This window comes from Peromyscus leucopus, chromosome 6, assembly GCF_004664715.2.
Source record: "Peromyscus leucopus breed LL Stock chromosome 6, UCI_PerLeu_2.1, whole genome shotgun sequence".
Lineage (NCBI taxonomy): Eukaryota > Metazoa > Chordata > Mammalia > Rodentia > Cricetidae > Peromyscus > Peromyscus leucopus.
Genome location: NC_051068.1, coordinates 78,246,262 through 78,267,582, shown reverse-complemented (window position 1 = coordinate 78,267,582; position 21,321 = coordinate 78,246,262). Strand labels below are relative to the sequence as shown.

Genomic DNA, 21,321 nt, shown 5'->3' with positions numbered 1-21,321 from the left:
CCAAATTGAGTTCCATAAGAACCCTTTATATAAAAAGAAATAAATAACAATTCTAAAGGAGAAAAAAAAAAATACTTCCAGAATCAAAAGTGGCACACTGCAGTTCATGTTTGCAGGTTTTCAGTCACTCCTGTATTTCTCTGGGTCACAGGAACATGTTCCCCCAGACCACATTATTGACATGAAATTCAAAATTGGATTTTTAGTTTGCTCAAGAGTTCCGACTTTTACTTTTGTAAAATGAGAACAGCTAAGCTGAAAAGCCTGCAAAGCACCAAGTCCATGTCCAAGAGCTGGTTCCATGGACACACGTAGCACTTGTGAGGACAAAAGGCTACCGAGCAGGGCTCACACGTACTCTTAGGTTGAATCCGAGAAGATCGCTTATAACTCCTGAGACGGCAGAAAGGATGACTACTCTTGTGATGTTGTAGATTAAGGGGTTCATGGTCAGGCCATAGAGTCTAAATGGTGTGTCCAGCTCCTACAAAGACAGAGGAATGGAAATGAAATATGGCTTCACAATACTCTTACTCTATGCTGATTTTTAAGTCTTGGGTGAGGATGATGCTTATGGCTCTTTCATTAATATCCCAGAGCTACTTTCAAAGAGATCAGTGAGAGATTCAGTAACCTTTCCATGGCCTAACTGTGTTAAAGTGGAAGGGAGCAATAAGTCACTAGTACTTTTTTTAAAAGTGGCACCTTTAATCCCAGCAGTTGGGGGTCAGAGGCAAGCAGATCTCTGTAAGTTCAAGGAAAAAGACATGAGTATCCATCAGAGCCTAGGTGATGAGACTGGAGATTCCTTCCCATTAACCCCAAACCATCACACTAGCACTCTGAATCTATACTGCCAGAGGTCTTTTCTAAGTAGTAAAACCTGGACTTAATGACTCAATTCAGAACAAGCTTAATTTACTTCATCTTTCTTGCACAAAATCACTGAGCCGCCAGCAGCCAGAGCCTGGGCCCTGTATACAGAGACAGGTGGGCCTCTGGCTGGTATGAAGGTCTGGCAAAGAGAACTGACAGCCACAGATAGCTCTTTACAGAGGTCAACGATAAGAGAGCTTCAGAAGATGTCCAGAGCATCAGGGCAACTCCAGCCTAGGCAAGCAGCGATGAGTACGAGACAAGCAACTGCTTCTGGGGCCCAGTAGCCCCAGTGATGTTCGTGTCTTAGGAACAGGGTTGAGGACACAGCCCTGTACAGGAGCCAGTCATGTGGCAGGGAGTGTGAGGCTGGGATAGCTGCATCTCCAGCAGCCTCTTCACAGTGGGATGCGTGGAATTGACAGCAAGTATGGCCGTGCTGGTGGCCACTCAGCAGGGCTAAGGACTAACGCCCAGACAGACCCTGTCCACTGGCCAGCAGAGGTCTGCTTTTCCATGATCAAACTGTACCCTGAACTAAGCCAGTGATCTCTCAAGCCCACCTGAAGAGACACATTCTTTTTCTGACCAGGCAGCCCAGCATGGGAATGGGGCCACTCTCCTTAGCCTTGCTTCAGGAGCTTTCTAACAGTTCTGGCTGGAGCCCAGCCCGACTTCATCTACCCTCTGTTTTGCTGAGAAGCTGACTAATTTACACTGTAGTCAGAGTGTGAGCTATTACTTACCTTTAACAACTTGGTGGACAGCTTCAATACATTGTTTACTAAAGTGAGCTGTTCTTTCTTATTTGGCTTTTTTTCCATTTTAAGATATAAATTAATCTAAAGAAAAGAAAGAGAGTAAGGTAAATTTACAGGAAAAAAAAACACACATTGCACAAAATCACATTCTCGAGTTAAACACACTTTGAATCTATGGATTCAGCATCCTGGAGTCATGTCCTCTCCCATCCTTTAGCACAGTGGGCCTCACCTCCTAATGCTACAACCCTTTAAGACACTTAATACAGCTCATCATGGTTGGAACTATTTTCACTGCTACTTCATAATTGATTTTCTGCTACTGCTATGAATCATAATGTAAATATCTGTGGTTTTGATAGTCTTAGGGGACCCCTATGAAAGGGTCTTTAACCCCCAAAGAGGTCATGACCCATAGGCTGAGAACCACTGTTAACAGCACCTCTTTGTTAATTAAAAAAAATAAAACATTTCCTGATGAAACAATTTAAATATCAAAATAATGAAAAATACTAATGGTAACATAATCAGCATTCAAATTCCTTGAATTCAAAGAATTCTTACTCTTCTCAGTGTCCCCCAAGTAATCTAGTATCATCAAACATTTATGGAGAGGAAAGAAAATAGTTGTTTTTAATTTACTAATTCCTTATTTTTCCTCTAAAGGAAGAATTATCCACCATGAATCTGAGGCCAAAAAATAAAAAACAAAAACAAATTACCCCAAATTATTGTTTATTTTTGTTTTTGTTTTTTGAGACAGGGCTTCTCTGTGTAGCTTTTGGAGCCTATCCTGGAACTCGCTCTGTAGACCAGGCTGGCCTCGAACTCACAGAGATCTGCCTGCCTCTGCCTCCTGAGTGCTGGGATTAAAGGTGTGCGCCACCACTGCCTGGCCCAAGTATTTTTACTTAATGTTTATGGGAAACTTGAATTTAAAATTAAAATTAACAAAGAAAATGCGTTATTATTACTCCACATTCACAAGAAACATCTGTCAATCTTAGTAAGTGTTCATATGGTCCCTTCCTACCAATAACAATATCTTTACAGTATAATGAAGTACTTCTAGGCCATTAGCTCTGCATCCTTCCAGCCCTTGGCAGGAAATAAAGGTGTTAGGCTCATTTTATATACTGTCAAAGAGAGAATTCAAGTGGCAAAAGTGACATGCAGTCACAGCTAGTGGGTCAGTTCCATCCTCAGTACCAACCACACAGTGTGAACCTGTAACCACCAGCCAAGCTGACAGGAGCCCATCAACACCTGTTCAGTGAGCAGGATGGAGACGTTGCTGTACTTCTTGTTGGTTTCTGACCCCAGGGAGGCCAAGCGAAGCAAGAACAGCAGCAGTGCTGTTTCCCAGATCAAGAACTCCCAGTTGTAAGCATCATTCAGGAATGTCTTGTGGCCTTGAAGAACCTATCGAAAGACCAGAAAAAGCTCAGTAGTTGTCTTAACACCACATAACTATTCCTGTGTCAATTTTAAAACATTACCAGCAATCCACAGTTTTAAAGCTCAGAGGAGAAAAGTGGAATATTCACAAGGTATTATTTACTTACTTAGCCATTATGTATTTCTCCAAGTGTCCTAAGATTTTTTTTCCTGTTCATGAAAGATGGCAAGGGTCTACAAGGAGCCAAGGTAAGAACTGACCAACTTCCAGTTCCTTGAATCCCCAGTGTGTTCACAGGCACATGGGGCCACTACTGAGTGGTAACTGCATCTGTTAACGAGCTCCAGCAGCAATGGCCCTCAGGCCAGGCCATTTCACAGTCAGATAATAGCATGGCAACACAGCTGCATTGAGTGCCCACTGTGTGTCTTAGAGCTTTACTGCTATAAAATGTACTGACTTCAAAGTAAAAAAACTCCACTCAACAAAGTCTAAGGAAGTTAGAATAATTTCTTGAAGAACTATCCAGAGAACTCTGGCCGAAGCCAAATCCAGATTTAAAATAAGCAGGAAGTCACCAAGCAGCTACCCACATTCTTCCCTTCCCTCCTGACTAACTCTATGCCTCACAGGAACACATGAGCTTCCACTAATGCCAGCCTTGGTTTGTCATGATTCTCATGGCCTTCCTGATCTCCCTTCTCCAAAACCTGTCACCAATATCTCAGGCTCTTAACTCTGACTCTGAAAGAGCAAAGCTCTTTATCTAAGTCTGGGTTGAGGTCACCGTGGTCAATCAGCTACAACCAGGATGAGGAAAGCTACAACGGGCAGCAGCTCCCCAGGCTTTAAGACAGAGGATCCTTATACACACCCACAAACCACAGCTGAATGGCTGCAAGCCACCCTGATTCTTAAGCCAGGGGAAAAGGTTACTTTTTTTTTTTTTTAAATTAAGAAAATTTTAATTAAGAAAATTTTCCATTCATTTTACACACCAAAGATCCCCCTCTTCCCTCTTCCCGCACCCCAGCCTCCCCCCCTCAAGAAGGCAAGGCCTCCCATGAGGAGACACATCCAGTAGAGGCAAGTCTTCACAGACCTGGAAAGAACAATATTCAACTTCATTTGAAAAAACAAAAACCCAGGATAGCTAAAAGAATCCTGCACAATAAAGCTGCCTCTGGAGGCATCACGATCCCTGACCTCAGGCTCTACTATAGAGCTATAGTAATAAAAACAGCTTGGTATTGGCATAAAAACCGACATGTGGAATCGAATTGGAAGACCCTGACATTAACCCATACACCTATGAACACCTGATTTTTGACAGAAGTTTACTTTTTTAAAAAGCAATGGTAGGACTAATAACTAACTTCTCAAGACAAAATATGGAGACCCAAAGACAACAGAGTCAGGTGTGGTGACATAAGCCTTTATTCAGAGGTAGGCGGGAACTCTGTGAGTTCAAAGCCAGCCTAGTCTACATAGAGAGTTTCAGACCAGCAAGGACTAAATAATGAGACCCTGTCTCAAAGACAAAAAAAAAAAAAAAAAAAAGAGGGTTGGACAGATGGCTCAGTGGTTAAGAGCACTGACTACTCTTCTAGAGGACCCTGGTTCAATTCCCAGCACCCACATGGCAGCTCACAACTGTCTACAACTCCAGTTCCTGAGACCCAACATCCATGGCAAAACACTAATTAGTACATGAAATAAAAATAAATTTTAAAAAAAAGAACAACAGAATTCTATAAGTACTGAAAAAAAGGGGAAGAGAGAGAAAGAAAAGAAAAAATAAAACAACTAGCTGGCAACCTAGGATTCTTTCCCACCAAACAATAGCCTTCAAAAAATAAAAGTGAGCTGGAAGTGGGGGCACCCAACTGTAATCCCAGTACTTGCAGAAGCAGAAGGATCAGAATTTCAAGGTCATCCTTGTCTACATAGTAAACTGGAGGCCACACAGGACATGAGACCCTGTCTCAAAACACTAAAAGAATAAAAGCTATTTCAAAGGAGCAAACTGGGAAAGAACTCCTCTGCAGTAGACCAGGACTAACGGAGGGAGCACTAAGGAAGGGATTCAGGCAGGAGGCAGTTCCAGAGACAAACACACAGGGAGCAGTGGAGTGTGCAGCGGCATCCGAGAAGTCACCAGCTGCACAAACTAATGATTACAGCTGTGGGGCCTTAAATATGGATACACTTTAAATAACAGATAACGGCAGAAAAGAAGAATGGGTAAATGAAATCCAGTGTTCTGAGACCTTGTCATTAGGGGCAGAGAGATGGCTCACTGGTTAAAAGCACTGGATGCTCTTCTAGAGGATAGCAGTTCCATTCCTAACACCACAAAGCAGCTCACAAGTATCTGTAATTCCAGTTCCAGGGGATCCAATGCCCTCTTTGGGACTCCAGATGTGACACACAGACATATATGCAGGCAAAACACCCATACACATAAAATAAATTTGGTTTTTTTTGTTTTTGGTTTTGGTTTTGGTTTTTCAAGACAGGGCTTCTCTCTGTAGTTTTGGTGCCTGTCCTGGATCTCACTCTGTAGACCAGGCTGGCCTCGAACTCACAGAGATCTGCCTGGCTCTGCCTCTTGAGTGCTGGAATTAAAGGCATGCACCACCACCACTGCCCAGCAAAATAAATTTTTAGAAACCCTGTCATTACCAAGGAAACTATAAATTCGACTATACTGAACCAACCATTTAATTAGACTTCACTAAGCTAATTTCTGAGGTTACTACTCAGACAACAGTAAATAAATGTAGAAGTAAACAGAGAAGACTAAATGGAATATTGGTGAATCAATAAACAAAAGACAGAAAAGAAAAATTAACAGGTGAACCAAACAGGAAGCAAACAGTATTTGTAGTTACAGCAATTACTTTACATTTAAATAGGTTGGGTACTACAAAAGACTAAGACTATGAGGTCGAATAAGAAACAGGTAACCAGGGGCTGGCAAGATGGCTTAGCAAACAAAGCTACCTGCCACTAACCCAGAGGACCAGACTTCAACCTTGGGAGCCCCATACCCCAGGTTCTGTTAAGAATGGCCTCTCTGAACTCCGATCCTCCTGCCTGCCTCTCTCAACTGCTGGGATTGTAGACATCTGCCACCACTGGAGGCTTACATAATGAGACTGTGTCTCAAGCAAGCAAGGAAACAAAAATGCTTAAAGCAAACACCGGCGACAAACAACTCCACAATCGGGAATCTAAGCACACTTCCCCCAAGGACAAAAACCAACCCCAAACTGAATATAGGACTTGAGCAATGTAATGACTACACCTAGAAAAACCAGTATGTACAGAACATTGCTCTCAGCAACGGCAGACACAATCCAAAGTGCTAACAGAAGATTTAATAAAATGGAGCAATGCCAGCGAATAAAAGAGGCCTCTACCCATTTTAAAGAACTGAAAACAGGTGAGTCTGTTCTCTGCTCACTGCAGTTACCACTCAACAGCTGGGAAGATATGTGATAAGCCTGTAACTTCTTATAATACAGAAAGAATAAAAGTGCTTAAAAAAGAAGATAAATGTGGGACAATTTGGATAGCAAAACAAACTGATAGTGGATTATAGCCCACCAGGTAAAAACAAGGACACCGAAACCTAATGAGTGAGAAAGGTCAGTCCCCCTGAAAGTGAGAGCTAACAACGTTGAAGGAAGATTGTGGGTGGAATACTATTTACAACTATCAGTGTGACAGCTTTATAGTCAAAAATTGCCAACTCCAGTTTCTCAGAAAATTGAGAATAAGTCTTCCTCAGGACCCAGCTATACCACTCTTGGGCATATACCCAAGGAATGCTCAATCTCACCACAAGGACACATGCTCAACTATGTTCATAGCAGCATTATTCGTAATAGCCAGAACCTGGAAACAACCTAAATGCTCCTCAACTGAAGAATGGATAAAGAAAATGTGCTTCATATACACAATGGAGTACTAATCAGCAGTAAAAAGCAATGATATCATGAAATTCGCAGGCAAATGGATGGAACTAGAAGACATCATCCTGAGTGAGGTAACCCAGACTTAGAAAGACAAACATGGTATGTACTGACTTATAAGTGGATACTAGATGTGAGGGAAGGAATGGCCAGACTACAACCCACAGCTCCAGAGAGGCTAGCTAACGGGGAAAGACTCTAGGAGGGGCACACGGATGGCCCAGAGAAGGAGAAATGGATGAGATCTACATGAGCAGACTGGGTGTGGGGAGTGGCGGAGGGCAAGGAGTGGGGCATGAGAACATAGGGAAATGGGAGGGTTGAGTTGGAACAAGGCCAGAGTGAGAAGGCAGGGAGGAAGATACCATGATAGATGAGGACATCATGGGAATAGGAAGAGGCAGGGTGCTGGGGAGGCTCTTAGGAATCCATTAAGGTTGACCCCACCTGGGAGTGCTGGCAGTGGTCGAGAGGGTGCCTGGACTAGTCTACTCTGGTAACCAGTCTACTGAATACCCTAACAGTCATCATAGAGCCTTTGTCCAGTGACTGATGGAGTCAGATGCAGAGATCCACAGCCAAGCACCAGGCTGAGATCCAGGAATCCAATTGATGAGAGACAGGAGGGATTCTGCAGGCAGGGGAACGTCAAGATCATGATGGGAAGACATGCAGAGATAACCAGCCACACTAGTGGAAGCCCATGAACTTTAGACTAGTGACTGTGGAGCCCCCATGAGACTGGACTAGGCCCTCTGTTTGGCTCGAACTGTCTGGGGGGCACCCAGGCAGGGGGATCGGGATCTGTTCCTGATGTATGGGCAGGCTTCTGGAAATCCGGTGCCTGTGGTGTGATGTCTTGCGCAGCCTTGGTGCAGTGGGAAGGGGCTTGGACCTGCCTAGGTGCTCTGCTGACTCCCCATGGGAGACCTTGATTTGGGGGATGTGGCAATGTGGGGTAGCTTGGGAGAGAGGGCTGGGGGTGGGAGGAGGGAGGAGAGGGGATCTGTGGGTGGTATGCAGAGTGAATAGAAAATTCCTTAATAAAGAAAAAATGCCAACTCAACCAACTTGAAATCATCTAAAAGTTCTAGGACTTCAACATTCCTACTTCAAAAAGTGAAAAAAAAAATAATAGCAGGTATCCAAAATATCAAAAAGAATTTAGACACATTTAAAACATATACTTGAGCACACAGCAGCCTGCTCTAGAACAAAGTAGGCACTGCATAGAATTCTACCTTCCATTAAAATAGACCCAAAACCTTTACCTGTGCACAACAAATGAAAGCAATCGAGAGTGTCAGCAAGAAGACAGACGACACAACCACATCCACTGAGCGCTGTGGACCCCGCCTCTGTAGAGCAAGACACATGTGAACATTTTAGGACACAGTCAGACAGTAACAGCCCTCACACCATTCACTCTGAGTTGTACCACATCCATGTGAAAATAAATGCACATGAGACATTTCTGACATAGCATTTTAACATATTTCAGGCATCAACCTAAAACACTAAAAGTAATGTTTGCCAAATTAAGAGGTTGATTCATTACCGTATTTTCAGTTAGGATCTTTCCCAATCAGAAAAGCATGTGATCCTTAGCTCTGTCCTGGGCAGCAGTTCTGTTTCTTTCTCTTCCTTTACTTAGATAGATACCACTACTATCTTTTCCGTATACCATTTCTCACATGGCATTCAGCAAGTCTGTCAGCTGCTGAATTGTGAGCCAGTAACAAATCCCCGAATACTTAGCCATACTTAGCTGAACTGTGGCCAGAATCATCAATGCACACGTTTTCCATAGCACTGCAAACATTCCAGAGTTAATCAAAACAGCTTACCTTCAGATAGGAGCGCAGCGATAACCATATTTTAATGTTCTCCACCTTTTTTAGTCTAAAATGAGGTATTTCATATTTCCTGGCTTTCCTGGCAGAAGTAATATGGCTGAAGAGTTTTGCAAATAAAAATCTCTAAAGGAGATTGAAAAAAAATCACAAAGTAAAATGTCTGGGTGCATGTTCAATAGCCATCAATAGTATTCCTGGGATTTATTTAAAGTGTTAAACAAAATCAAAATTCTCATCCAGTGGCTCCCTAGGATAGCAGTGTTCACTTCAAAGCCTATCCCACAATGAAGCACTTCTTCCAAACTCGGCACGTTCTCAATGCATGCAAGGAATATTCTTAGGAACTTTTAATGAATCCTTAACTTTCACAACCCCTAATGTTTATACACAATTCTAGCTGACTCCTTGTATTTCCATTCAGATATATTCCTTGTGCACATTTCCAATACAGGAACTCCTCAATCCATAACTAACCAGATTTCAGTTCATTTCTTTACTTGGCCATTTTTTACAAAAATATTATGACTTTGACACTACATATGCTATGAATAAAATACAAGGTCCTGATGCTGAGCAGTCAGCAACATATACCACTTGTTTCTACACACAGGCTTCAGCAAAATTTCAGATGCCATGGCTACTGCACTCTGGCTACATAGGACCAGAGCAAGATGGAGCCCAGGGACGGATGGGTGTGTCATCTGTGCTGTGACCACTGAGTTGTCCCGCTCTGGTTAATAACTCCACACCCACACTCATGCAAACAACCTAATAAAACTCAGGTCATTTTATAAAAAACATAAAAATAGAAAGGAGAGTTGGTGAGAAGAAAAGGGGGAGGTCCGGCAGATAAGAGAGGGTAACGGGTGAGTTGATCAAAACATATTATACTATATGAAATTGCCAAAGAACTGAACATTTAACTATTTTTAAAGGTTTCAGATTGTAGCATGTTTTTCAAACAGTCAACGGTATGAACATTAAATGTACAAGTCTCCAAGTCAAAGGACCGAAATGACTCAGTGGAGTGCCAAGTGGAGGCCGAGGGGCAAGCGCTGCCTGCCCGTCCACTCACCTGCTTGTATGTTCTCTCTGCCACACACATCATGAAGAAAAACATCCAGGTAAGACACAATCTTTCAAAAAAATTAATTATAGACAAAATAACAACAGGTGTGACAGGCGGTGCCCCACAGAAGAGGGTTAGGACCTCCTCTGCTGAGATGGACTTTAGTTGATCAAAACTCTTCTCTCGGAAAAGTCGATATAAAAATGGGAAAAATGCTAAGCCAATGGTGACGGCGTTCCCCAGCATCTGATAGCCGACTCCTTGCTGGTACGCATTGACCTACAACCCAATTTAAAATCTCCATCAGTACTACATAGGGAAAGGGATTTACCAAAAGTATTTATCAAATTCTATTTTGAATGTTAAAGATGAATCTTAAAAGGAATACACGTAAGATGACAGAAAGACTTGGCCTGACATTAGAGCAAAGCACATGAGAGGCCCTGGTTTCAATCTCGAGTACCAAAGAGGGGATGATGTGAACACTCATGCCTAGCCACAAACTCGATTTCAGTCAGTAAGGAATGACTGCAGAGCAAACCTGAGCATCTAATGGTACAAACTGTAAAGTCCTCCAACGAAAGACTACTTCAAAATCTGTTTCCAAACTGAAGTTACAAGTTGTCTTAATTAGGGCTACTATTGCTGTGATGAAATAATGACCATGACCAAAAGCAAGTTGGGGAGGTAAGGGTTTATACTTCCTCTTATACTTCCAAGTAATAGTCCATCACTGAAGGAAGTCGGGACAGGAACTCAAATAGGGCAGGAACCTGGAGGCAGGAGCTGATGCAGAGGCCATGGAGGGGTGCGGCTTACTGGCGTGCTCTCCATGGCTTGCTCATCCTGCTTTCTTACAGAACCCAGGACCACCATCCCAGGAATGGCACCCACCCTCCATAAGCTGGGCCCTCCCCCACTGATCACTAAGAAAATGCCCTCCAGCATTTCCAGGATCTTCTGGGAGCATTTTCTTAATGGAGGTTCCCTTCTCTCAGATGACTCTAGCTTGGGTCAAGTTGACATAAAACCAGCCAACAATGTTAAATAAATTACTTAACAGCCCATTCTGAGTGCTTTTTTCAAAAATGCAGAAGCATGCGCTCTTACCCTACTCATGATGATGCCGCTTATCTCCAACACAGACATGTCCATCTTTTTACACTCGTTTCCTTCCCAGATTATTGCACTAACTCGCTCAGAGGCAGGACTTGAATTCTGAAGCCAGAATAAATGATTCTAGGAAGAAAAGGTAGAAAACAGTTTCCATCCACTCCATCTTTCCTCTGTTGGTTCTTCTCTCCTTCTATCCAGCTCCCAGAATCCAGTGTTCAGTTTCATCATACATTCATTCTCTATCTCAAAACCTATCACTCCAAGAACTACATGTGTGGTGGTCTCGTCTAGAGAGCTAGGATCCAGGTTGTGCAAGGTCACTGCCTCTCTAAAGGTATGAAGGGCACATGATGTGCTGACATGGTATTAAGTAAGCACCTCTAGAGCCACTGACTGCACTGGGAGTAGCAGGAAGTGGGGAGGGGAAGGGGCCTAGAGCCTTAGAGGCCATACAAACAACTGGGATGTTCTGGGGTCTTTAGGACAGGGAAAAGCAGAATGGCCCAAAGACAGAAGTGATGGTCACCATGACAACAGCCCCCACCCTCCTCGGCTGAGACTGTCTCATTGACAGTTATCACTTCAGGAGCCTTTTCTCCAACTGGTCTTCACCACACCCTTGAGACCGATTTTGCTCTGAAATCAGAAAACGTATCATCTGTATCATTGTGCCCACAAACTGAAGTGAAACTTCTAGAACAGGAGCACATAGTAGGCATCTGCTAGAAAGGGAGCACATATGGATGGTTTCTTTTTCTACCACAAAGAGATGATGAGCATTTACTGATTTTACTGATGCATTTACTATATCCAGTAAATACTTATGAAGTGCCTGCTGCAGACCATGCTTGAAGACAGGACACACGGCAGCAGCACATGCCTGTAATCTTAGTGCTCAGGAGGCCGAAGAAGCAGGATAGAAAGCTTGAGGCCAAACTGGGCTACATAGCAAATGTCAGGCTATCCTGAGCTACAGGGCAAAAGGACACATGGCCTTGCTATCTAGTAGTTTAGAGACTACTAAAGGAGACAGAATTAAAGTCACTGGACAGCATTCTAAGGGAAGGAGAGTAGACTTGAGGAGTGCACAGGAAAAGGATTCCAAAAGGAGCCCAGCACTTCAATCAAGACCTGTCTGGAAAATGAAAAGGATAAGTCACAGAGCAAAGGTACTTCCCAGACAAAGACACTGTGTGCAACGGTCCAGAGGCACATGTGGGCTGGTGCTTCAAACACCAGCAGGAGGTCAGCTGAGTTACCGAGCACATGTGCCACCAGGTAAGGGATGACGCTGTGTTAGAACAAGTAAACAAATGACTGCTCCCCAGCAGTCCACACATAAATGCCAACCTTTTCCATGTCTTCATTGGCAAGTCAATGAAAAGGAGAAGGAAAACCAAAACCATACTCACTGCTACTTTCAAGGCGGTTTAGAGGCATTCTGGAAAGTCAGACAACAGCATAAAAACTGAAGAGGGATTGTCAGCCACCCATGAGACTGCCCCGAGAGCCGACTGCTCATCTGTCTACCACCATCACTGTGGTCATACACGCACAAGCTCCGGGGCTGCAGCAGAGGAGCACTGCCACACTCTTGCTGTGCATCACACTAGCTTCTTCACAGACTTCCTAAAACTATTTCAGCACATGACACACGGTTAAAAATAAATTCTACAGAGGTAGAATGAGTCAAGTATCTAAGGAATCTGTGATTCTAGACTAAAATCAAACCTGAGATCCAAAGTGTCATTTGATTTGTGCTTAGCACAGAAGCAAGCAATATCATTTCTGTATAATTTTTATGAAATATGAAATTCAATAAATCATAAAACAGAGTACCAGTCAAACAATGCCACTCAGAGAAAAGGAACAGTAGAGATCATCTGAAGGAAAACGAGCAAGTATTATGAAGAGAATTCAGGCCAAGGCAACTGCAGAGTGTTCTCAAGTTCTCAACATCCTCTCTTATGAGCTATGCTCCATTTCCCCATCTCTAAACTGGGGGTGACAATAGAACCCTTTTAAGACTGCTGCAACGTTCAAAAACATGGTACAGTGGCTGACAAATGCTGAGTATGTTGTATCAGCTATCTGCTCTAGTTCTGTTTCTGTTGTCATGGTAAAATACTGACAAAAAGCAACTTGGGAAGGAAAGAGTTTATCTCATCTTACAACTCCCAGGTCACAGTCCATCACCGAGGGAAGTCAGAGCAGAGATTCATGGTAAGAACTAAAGCAGAAAACACACAGGAATGCTACTTCCTGGCTTGCTCAGATACCTTTCTTACATAGCCTAGTCCTACCAGCCCAGGAATGGCACAGTTCACAGTACCCGCCCCCACATCAATAAGCAATCAAGAAAATGTCCCCCAGACTTGCCCACAGACCAATCGATAGAGGCAATTCCACAACTGAGGTTCCCTCTTTATAGGTGACTGCAGTTTTTGTCAAGTTGGCAGACACATTAACTAGCACACTATTTTAATCACTGTCCTCATGTACCTGCTGAAAAACATCTTCTTTGGGGTCACGTTTGGTCCCTGAATGAAGGGTGTTTACATGAGTCCCCTCACTGTCACTGGTGACAGATGACCGGCACTCTGGGCCATGGAGAAGGTCATCCCATAACATATCCTCAGTCTCTGAGTCATGGCGGGTGCTTTCTGAGTCTCTTCTTGACAAGTTAAGGCTCCGAGAGCCAACACTCACACCGGACCTAGAACCCTTTAAAGGAAAACAAAAAAGGGAAAATACATATATTTAAAAGTTATATTAAAACAAATCATTCTGCAAGGGCTGACATGCTTTTTTAAGTTGACCATCATGTATTTATTAATTTCCAAGGCTTTATATAATAAACATGATAATGCATCTTAATGCTTAAATGCCAAACTCCAATGACTGTGTATGATGACTGACTAAACTTGGTTGTCAGCTTGATCACATGTGGAATCAACTAAAACCCAAGCTGCTGTGCCCTCCTGTGAGGGCTTTTCTCAATCAGAGGATCTGAGGCAGGAGGACTCACCCTAAGTCTGGGCCGTACCATCTGTTGGCAGCCTAAGTCAAAGGACATGGAAGGGGAGCTTTACCTCTTGCCCACTCTTCACTCTCACGTCAAATCTATCTACCCTATTGCTGCACCTGCTCTTAAATCCAACTTCTCCAGGAGTCCAACACAGATGGAAGACCAGAAAGCCCTCCCTCCAGTCTTCCTTAGATTCCAGCACCAACCAGGGACTGCTGAGACATCCAGCCATGTGGACCAAACAACCACTAGATTCTCAGTCTTTCTGTCATAAGACAAGTCACTGATGAACTCCTCAGACCACACAGCCTGTAAGCCAGTCTAATAAATCCCCTATGTAACATATATGTGTGTATATATACATACATACATATACATGAATACATATACATACATATATATACACACATATATCTACATGTACAAATATACATATATATGCATGTATTATGTATGCACACTATCAGTTCTGTTCCTTTAGAGACTCCTAATACACCTAGCAAAGCAGGACTTTAAAAAAATTCTAAGTAGCTACTAGCAAAACATTCGACTGTTCAACTTAGATATGCTATGTGGTGAGTGATTCCTGGACGTACATCCTGAGGACCTACCCAGCTGGCCTGGCTAAGCCTTTTGAGACACTGTGAGCTTGACAAAAGAGCTTGTTTTGTCCAGGGCTCAGCCAATATGTTCAAAAATAACCAGGCAGAGAAAAGCAGAGATAACCTAGCAGAACAAACAGAAATATGAAACTTTTTCCATGACCCCAATTGCCTGGTCAAACACAGCAAAACCACCACCATCTAACTATGCTCACCTATGAAGATCACATTCAAATATGCTCCTGCATTCTCAAAATCAGACTCTTCACTGCTCCTGCCTTTTAGAGGTCCCTCTGCTAAAATCTGTCTCCAGACATGTCAACCCCACTTAAGATAAAACTCCAAATGAGGATTAAGTAACCATGGCACTTAAGAACCAGGCTGGAGAGATGGCACAATGGTTAAGAGTACTTGTTCTTGCAGAGGATGAAAGTTAGATTCCCAGCACCCACATGGCAGCTCCTAACTCTAGTTCCAAGGGACCTGACACTCTTTTATGACATCTGCAGGCACACACATGGTGCAAAGACACACATATGAACAAAACACTTATACACATAAATAAGTCTTTTTAAAAAATTTAAAAACTGAGTCTCTCTCTCTCTCTCTCTCTCTCTCTCTCTCTCTCTCTCTCTCTCTCTCTCTCTCTCTCTCTTCCCCTTCCTCCTTTCCTCCCTCCATCCCTTTCCCTCTGTGTATGTATGCTTGCATGTGTGACCAGAGAGTCCCAGAAACCCACCTGTCTCTGCCTCCCTGTTGCTGGCATCGCAAAGATGTGCCACCATGCCTAGCTTTTTCTTTTTAACGTGGATTCTGGGGATTAAATTCAGGCCCCATGCTTATGAGGCACGCATCTTACCAACAGAACCATCTCCATACTTATGCAGGGACACTTGGCTTAGTCTGGGAGGAAGGGACTGGACCTCCCTGGACTGAGTCTACCAAGTTGATCACAGTCCTCGGGGGAGGACTTGTCCTGGAGGAAGTGGGAATGGAGGGTGGGCTGGGGGTAAGGGGAGGGCGTGGGAGGGGGGAGAATAGGGGAACCCATGGCTGATATGTAGAACTGAATGATACTGTAAAATAAAAAATATATATCACAAAAAAAAAAGAACCATCTCCATGTCCAAAATAACTGTCCTCCTGAGCATCAACTATGACACATCTAAAGATTTACTTATTTTATATGTATAAGTGTTCTGACTGTATGAATGTAAGCCTCACATGCATGCCTGGTACCCTGATGCTGACAGCAGTCAGTGAGGGCAAGACAGCCCTAGAACTGGAGTTCTGGATGGTTGCAAGCCACTATGTGGGTGCCAGGAATTAAACCTAGGTCCTCTGAAAGATCGGGAAGTGCTCTCAGTCACTGAGCCATCTCTCCAGCCTATCTTTGATACTTTTAAGATTAGGAAAAAAAGAAAAACATTTCATTTCCTTTCTAGAGGTGAGCAGTTATCTCAAATTGAGCTGACAGAACTGAAATCGAACTACATACAAACTTCACAAAACCAAAAGAAAAGAACAGATAAAAGTCATTGCACACAAGAAGACACCTCAAAGTCTGCTCTTACAAAAGGATGCTTTACCTGGCTGAAGGCTGCCGATTCAAATTCTGATTCAGCCAGACTATCTGAATCCCGTACTATATGACACCACCTTGTCGTGGTTTTCTTTACCTGCCAAAATCAAATCAACAAACAACAGGAAAGCATGTAAACGTCTTGCTACTATTCAATGTTTTTAGAGTTAACATCCATGCTTCTGTAGACAAAAGTGAAACTTACCTGAGAGTTTAGGTGCCTGGACAGTATGGATTTTCTAGTCTTTACTTCACAGCCATTGTCACTGGACGCCCCTTCCACACTCCTACGCAGTAATATCATCTGTGTTCGCGCCTCACCGTCCTCCTCGCTTGACAGGTCATCTGAAATCCCATTACCCAAACGCCTGTAGGCCTCCTGCAAAGAGAAACAGTATCTCACAAAGAACAGCAAAAAAACACTCCAGGAAGTTGCCCATGTAAAAGCAAAATTCACAGAAAAGCTCCCAAGAGATGAAAGGATGAAACCCAAACTAACAAGTCTACTTATTACTTGGTGTAAACATTTTTAACAATTTTAAAATTAAGAAAACTGTGTATTTGAAACTCAGCAGCCTAAATGAGGGCAGTGTGATGACACATGGCTGCACAGGCTCAGGTCAAACTCTCTGCCTGAACCACAGCTCTTCTGCTTACCAGCCATGCAGTTAAAACTGAGGTTCAGTTTCCTCCTCTGGAAGTCATGATGACAGACCTCATAGGGCTGTTGTAAACAAGGAAGTCAGTTTGTACTTGTCAGGCACTTAGAACAATGCCTGACTGCAATGATGGCTTAATAAATACGAGAATAACGAGAGGATGGGACAATAGGATGAGGGATACATATTTCCAAAGACATTTGGAAAAGCTATACAGAAACCTGTTATAAGCATCCTGAAATAATAACCAATTTTGTTGATATGAATGAGCTTAAATGGAGTTATCGTTAACGAGGAGGTTCATACACCTCCCAGAAGCCATAGGTTCTCATCAACAAAGAGCCCTGTGCCAGGTTTGACACACCTCCCTTCAAGTTGCTGTTGTGGGGGGAGCTTTCCCAGAGACCCCCAAAACAATACATGCTATTACCATTACTCTTGGTGGCACACCAGAACTTGATGGCTGGAATCTACTGCTAAAGAAACAACACACTTTGGTCACAGGGCTTGAAGAAATCAAGCAGGTACTGATCTGGAAGCTTACTCCTGTTGACTAGCTCATAGTACCAGAAGGTGCTATGTAGGCTTCCAAGAGAGAAAAGTCATCAAGAGTCTTATCCAGCTGTGAGCCCTGTGAACTACAATAACAACTGGTCTTGCAAGATTTGCCTATTGGTGCAATGCTGGCATGAATGTTACGGGAGCAACCTATTGCTTTCTGATTGAATTTAAAGGCCTCTCCACAGAAGAGAATTCTTGCCTAGTACTATAAACCTATGGCCAAAATTCCATAGTTGGGGAGCTCATAGGCCCTTAAATTTCCCTAAGTGGACAAATTGCCTTCTAAAATCTCTTTGTACCCTAGATTAGAAAAGCTGTCAGTCCTCATCAGAGAAGCTTCTTTTTCCAATGGACATGTGCTAATATAGACTCACACCTGTCAAAGTACAGAGTGTCTATGAAATGTACAGCTAAAAATGAAACATCTGTATCACACCACCCTCCCCCCAAGGCTCAGGGAACATTAGTGAAGAGAAGGCAGAAAGTCTAAGAACCAGCCGTCAGAGAGGACTGCTGCAAAACATGTCTTCTGGACATGACAGGAACACTATCCTCATTAGCTCACAGCAGCTGTGGTGCCTGCACAAGATCAAAACAGTCAACACTCCAGCACGATGTGGGAGGGGCTCCCAAGACCTCCTCACTAGCAGAAGAGCTGCTGGCAGACAATGGCTGCTGGAAAGAAGAGTCTGTTTGCTTTAGGGCTGTGGTCTCTGGTATGTTACCCACGTGCCACAGGATGGCCTACACCCATGTTCATACTGGCAGCACTAACTGGACTCAGTGGGTTACAGAAGAAGAAGGGGATGGGATGATGAGGATGACATAAAGCTAGGAGGGAAATGGGGGGCAGGTCCAGCAGATAGGGAGGGGTTAGATATACTTGAAATACATCATGTACACACGTCAACTCCTCAAAGAATAAATTTAAAGATACTGTATTTTAAAATAATAAAATGCTCAGGAATAAACCTTAATAAAGTATTAGATTAAATGCCTCAGCTCAAGGCTGAGAAAACATTTCAAAACTACAAAACAAAAATGTGTAGTTTTAGACACAGAACAATCCACCTGCACTAGACCAAGAAGTTTCCCAAGTGCTTTACTAAACTGACCACTGCCTCTAGAAAAGACAAGGTTCCTCTACACTGCTCTGGTTCTTTCGACCTGCCCACCCACCATGAAGGCTGCTGAGTAGCAGATTTAGTAAGGTCTCCTCCTGGCGCATAAGCTCCAGTCTGCTGATAGTACTTCCTTGTTCACAACCAGTGGCTTTACTTACGGTTTGTTGACAAACTTTTACACCTATGGGTATCTAGTTTGCGTTTCTAACACAGTCTCAGAACAGGAAAACTTTACACAGGACAAAAAAGATACTGTTACAGCCATCTAGATCTTACCCTACGGCACTTTTCTCCATCCGAAACCTTCGCTTTCTCTCTTGCTTGCCACATTCTGATCTCTGGTCGACCCTGTCTCTTCTTAATGATAGGATGGAGACAGCCTGAGTCTTTGTCAGTTTCAGTCCCTTTGTTAGATACTAATTTCACCCTTTTAATCCTATTTTTTTAAAAAGAAAAAAAGTTACTAATTACTTTTCTGAAAGCAATATTTTTCATGAAATGAAACTTTCTTCTTTGGAGTACAATATATTACTCTGAAAGTCAAGAAAATTCAGAAATTGTATTGTTCAGACCTCTAGCTTGTGAAAGGTATTCAAAGGCAGATTATTCACTCACTCATAAAGATGAATCTCTCTCTGCTCACCTCTCCAGGGGAATGCCCACTTCTATCTCATACTGCTATCCATGCACCTCACAGTACCTGCCTCTCTTCTATTCATTGTCCTAAACACTAACCATGCTCAGAGCCCAGAATACCTTACCCCTTACTCCATCTGCTAAGCTACAAACCAGAATACAATAACCCAGAATGAGTCTATTTTACTGTGACTTGACCTTCCTAGTCCTCCCTTCCTGACTATGACAATCACCTAGGACACAGACTGCACAATATCCAGCATAACTCAAACACTTCACCAAGGGGAGTAAATACATCTTTAAAACAATGTGTAAACATACTTCACCTTCAAAAAAGAGCTTTATTTAATTCACCATCCTTAATATAAGAAAAAACAAGTGCCTGAGTCATCAAACTGGTACTCTTATGACCTGCATAATTAAAAATGAGTTAGTGTGTCTTTAATCCATTTGTCTTTCTATCCTATAGCCCATCAACATCAGGTTTCTCACCACATCCCATTCCTCATGGGCATCAACTCTAAGAAGCTCCATCTTTTTCAAACTCTCCTTTCTGTCAAATGTTGGCTAAGGCCTTTTAGCCTTTCAGAGGGCTTTTTGCAATTGTGGTCTAAAAAGCCATTAAAATCAAATGCAATGAAACGTTGAGAGTAGATTACTAGTTTTATAAGTAACATGAAAGATGGTGGAGATAATAGTCCTAGTAAGCAAGTCTTTCTAGAATGCTTAGAAATCACAGAACTACCACACCAAGCTCACACTCTTTACATTTATGGCCCAATTATGATACAGATCCTGCAAACACTAAGGTGAACACAAAATCAAGTACAAATTCCAATAAAAGAGACTCCCACCTGTTGCCAAAGAGAGTCCCCCAAAACCCACCAACACTGGGTGCAGATTCCAGAGTTTCTACGGCTCTGACTTTATCAGGGGAGTTAGTTCCATTGTCTCGGCTCCCATCACCATTTACAGTTTTTCGTAATTTTCTACAAAAAATATTTCAATAATTTTAGATTATTCAAGACCTTTTCTATTTATGTCCATAATAAACCTTCAGAAAATTATGCTAACAGACTATTTCCTGAAATCAAACATATTTATCCTCCTATACCATGGACAAACGACTACAGGACATTTCTGATTTAAGGACAAAGAAGATTCAAGATCAAAGTCCTATGCTATCACTTTGTTCAGCCACTGAAGAAATGGAACTACAGTCCAGAAGAGGAACAGAAAAGAGTATCAATGTGTGGCCATGAACCTCTTCAGGCACCCTCCACACTAGCCCAATGATAGCATTTCTCTCCATGTACATTAGCTGTCTACCCACCAGCACATTTAATCAGGAAACAACCAGTAATGGCACCTATCATTCCCATTAACATTCTACATTGTTAAATGATTCACAACTATGGCCCAATTCTGTTGTAGACCCCCCTATAAATCAATGAGACACAGCCCAGTGACTGATACTTTAGAAAATACTAAATTTATAGGGAATCTCTTTAAAAGCAAATGTTCTAAAAATAACTTTGAAAAATAAACTTGTTGAAATTCACTAAACCCATGTCAATGTCTTATTTATTAGTTGCCTAAGTAAAGAAATCTAGAAATAGTCTGAGGAAAGAGAAAACAACTTGGAAGCTGACACTGACCCTACTAAGAGAACTTCACCACTCCAACCGCCATATACCACCACACAATCAACACAAGTCTAACAGAGTCCATAGCTCAACAATCAAAAAATTGGCTTGGGGTGTTGTATTTTGTTTAAGACAGGTTCTTACTATAAGTCAGGTTGGCCTGGAACTCATTACACAGAAGCAATCTTCCTGTGTCTGCTTTCCATGTGCTAAGATATAGCATGTACCATAAGGCCAGGTTTCAATTACACATTCTTTTTGAAAAACAGGTCAAAATGTTGGCAGTGTTAACCCAATGTGCTGTAATCCTTATCCATAGTAAATTTTCACCATTTTGTTGTTGTTGTTGTTTGTTTTTTGAGACAGAGTTTCTTTCTCTGTGTAGTCTTAGCTGTCCTGGAGCTCTCTCTGTAGCCCAGGCTGGCC

The 21,321-nt window shown here is 42.6% G+C and overlaps 1 protein-coding gene across 9 annotated transcripts in view; it reads right to left on the bottom strand.

The window, feature by feature from the left end:
* Phtf1 (putative homeodomain transcription factor 1) overlaps positions 1–21,321 on the bottom strand; it is a 39,950-nt gene that overhangs the window by 1,603 nt on the left and 17,026 nt on the right. For 5 of the 9 annotated variants that reach the window (XM_028859350.2, XM_037206957.1, XM_028859348.2 and 2 more), the window contains 12 exons: positions 20,104–20,238; positions 18,890–19,049; positions 16,475–16,648; positions 16,277–16,366; positions 13,560–13,781; positions 11,052–11,180; positions 9,948–10,220; positions 8,864–8,995; positions 8,288–8,374; positions 2,904–3,059; positions 1,623–1,718; positions 359–484 (listed from right to left, as the gene is read on the bottom strand). In XM_028859350.2, coding sequence (XP_028715183.1) covers positions 359–484; positions 1,623–1,718; positions 2,904–3,059; positions 8,288–8,374; positions 8,864–8,995; positions 9,948–10,220; positions 11,052–11,180; positions 13,560–13,781; positions 16,277–16,366; positions 16,475–16,648; positions 18,890–19,049; positions 20,104–20,238 — 1,780 coding nt within the window. The remainder of the gene's footprint in view (positions 1–358; positions 485–1,622; positions 1,719–2,903; positions 3,060–8,287; positions 8,375–8,863; positions 8,996–9,947; positions 10,221–11,051; positions 11,181–13,559; positions 13,782–16,276; positions 16,367–16,474; positions 16,649–18,889; positions 19,050–20,103; positions 20,239–21,321) is intronic. The other 4 variants (XM_037206960.1, XM_028859352.2, XM_037206959.1 and 1 more) reach the window with 3 other exon arrangements.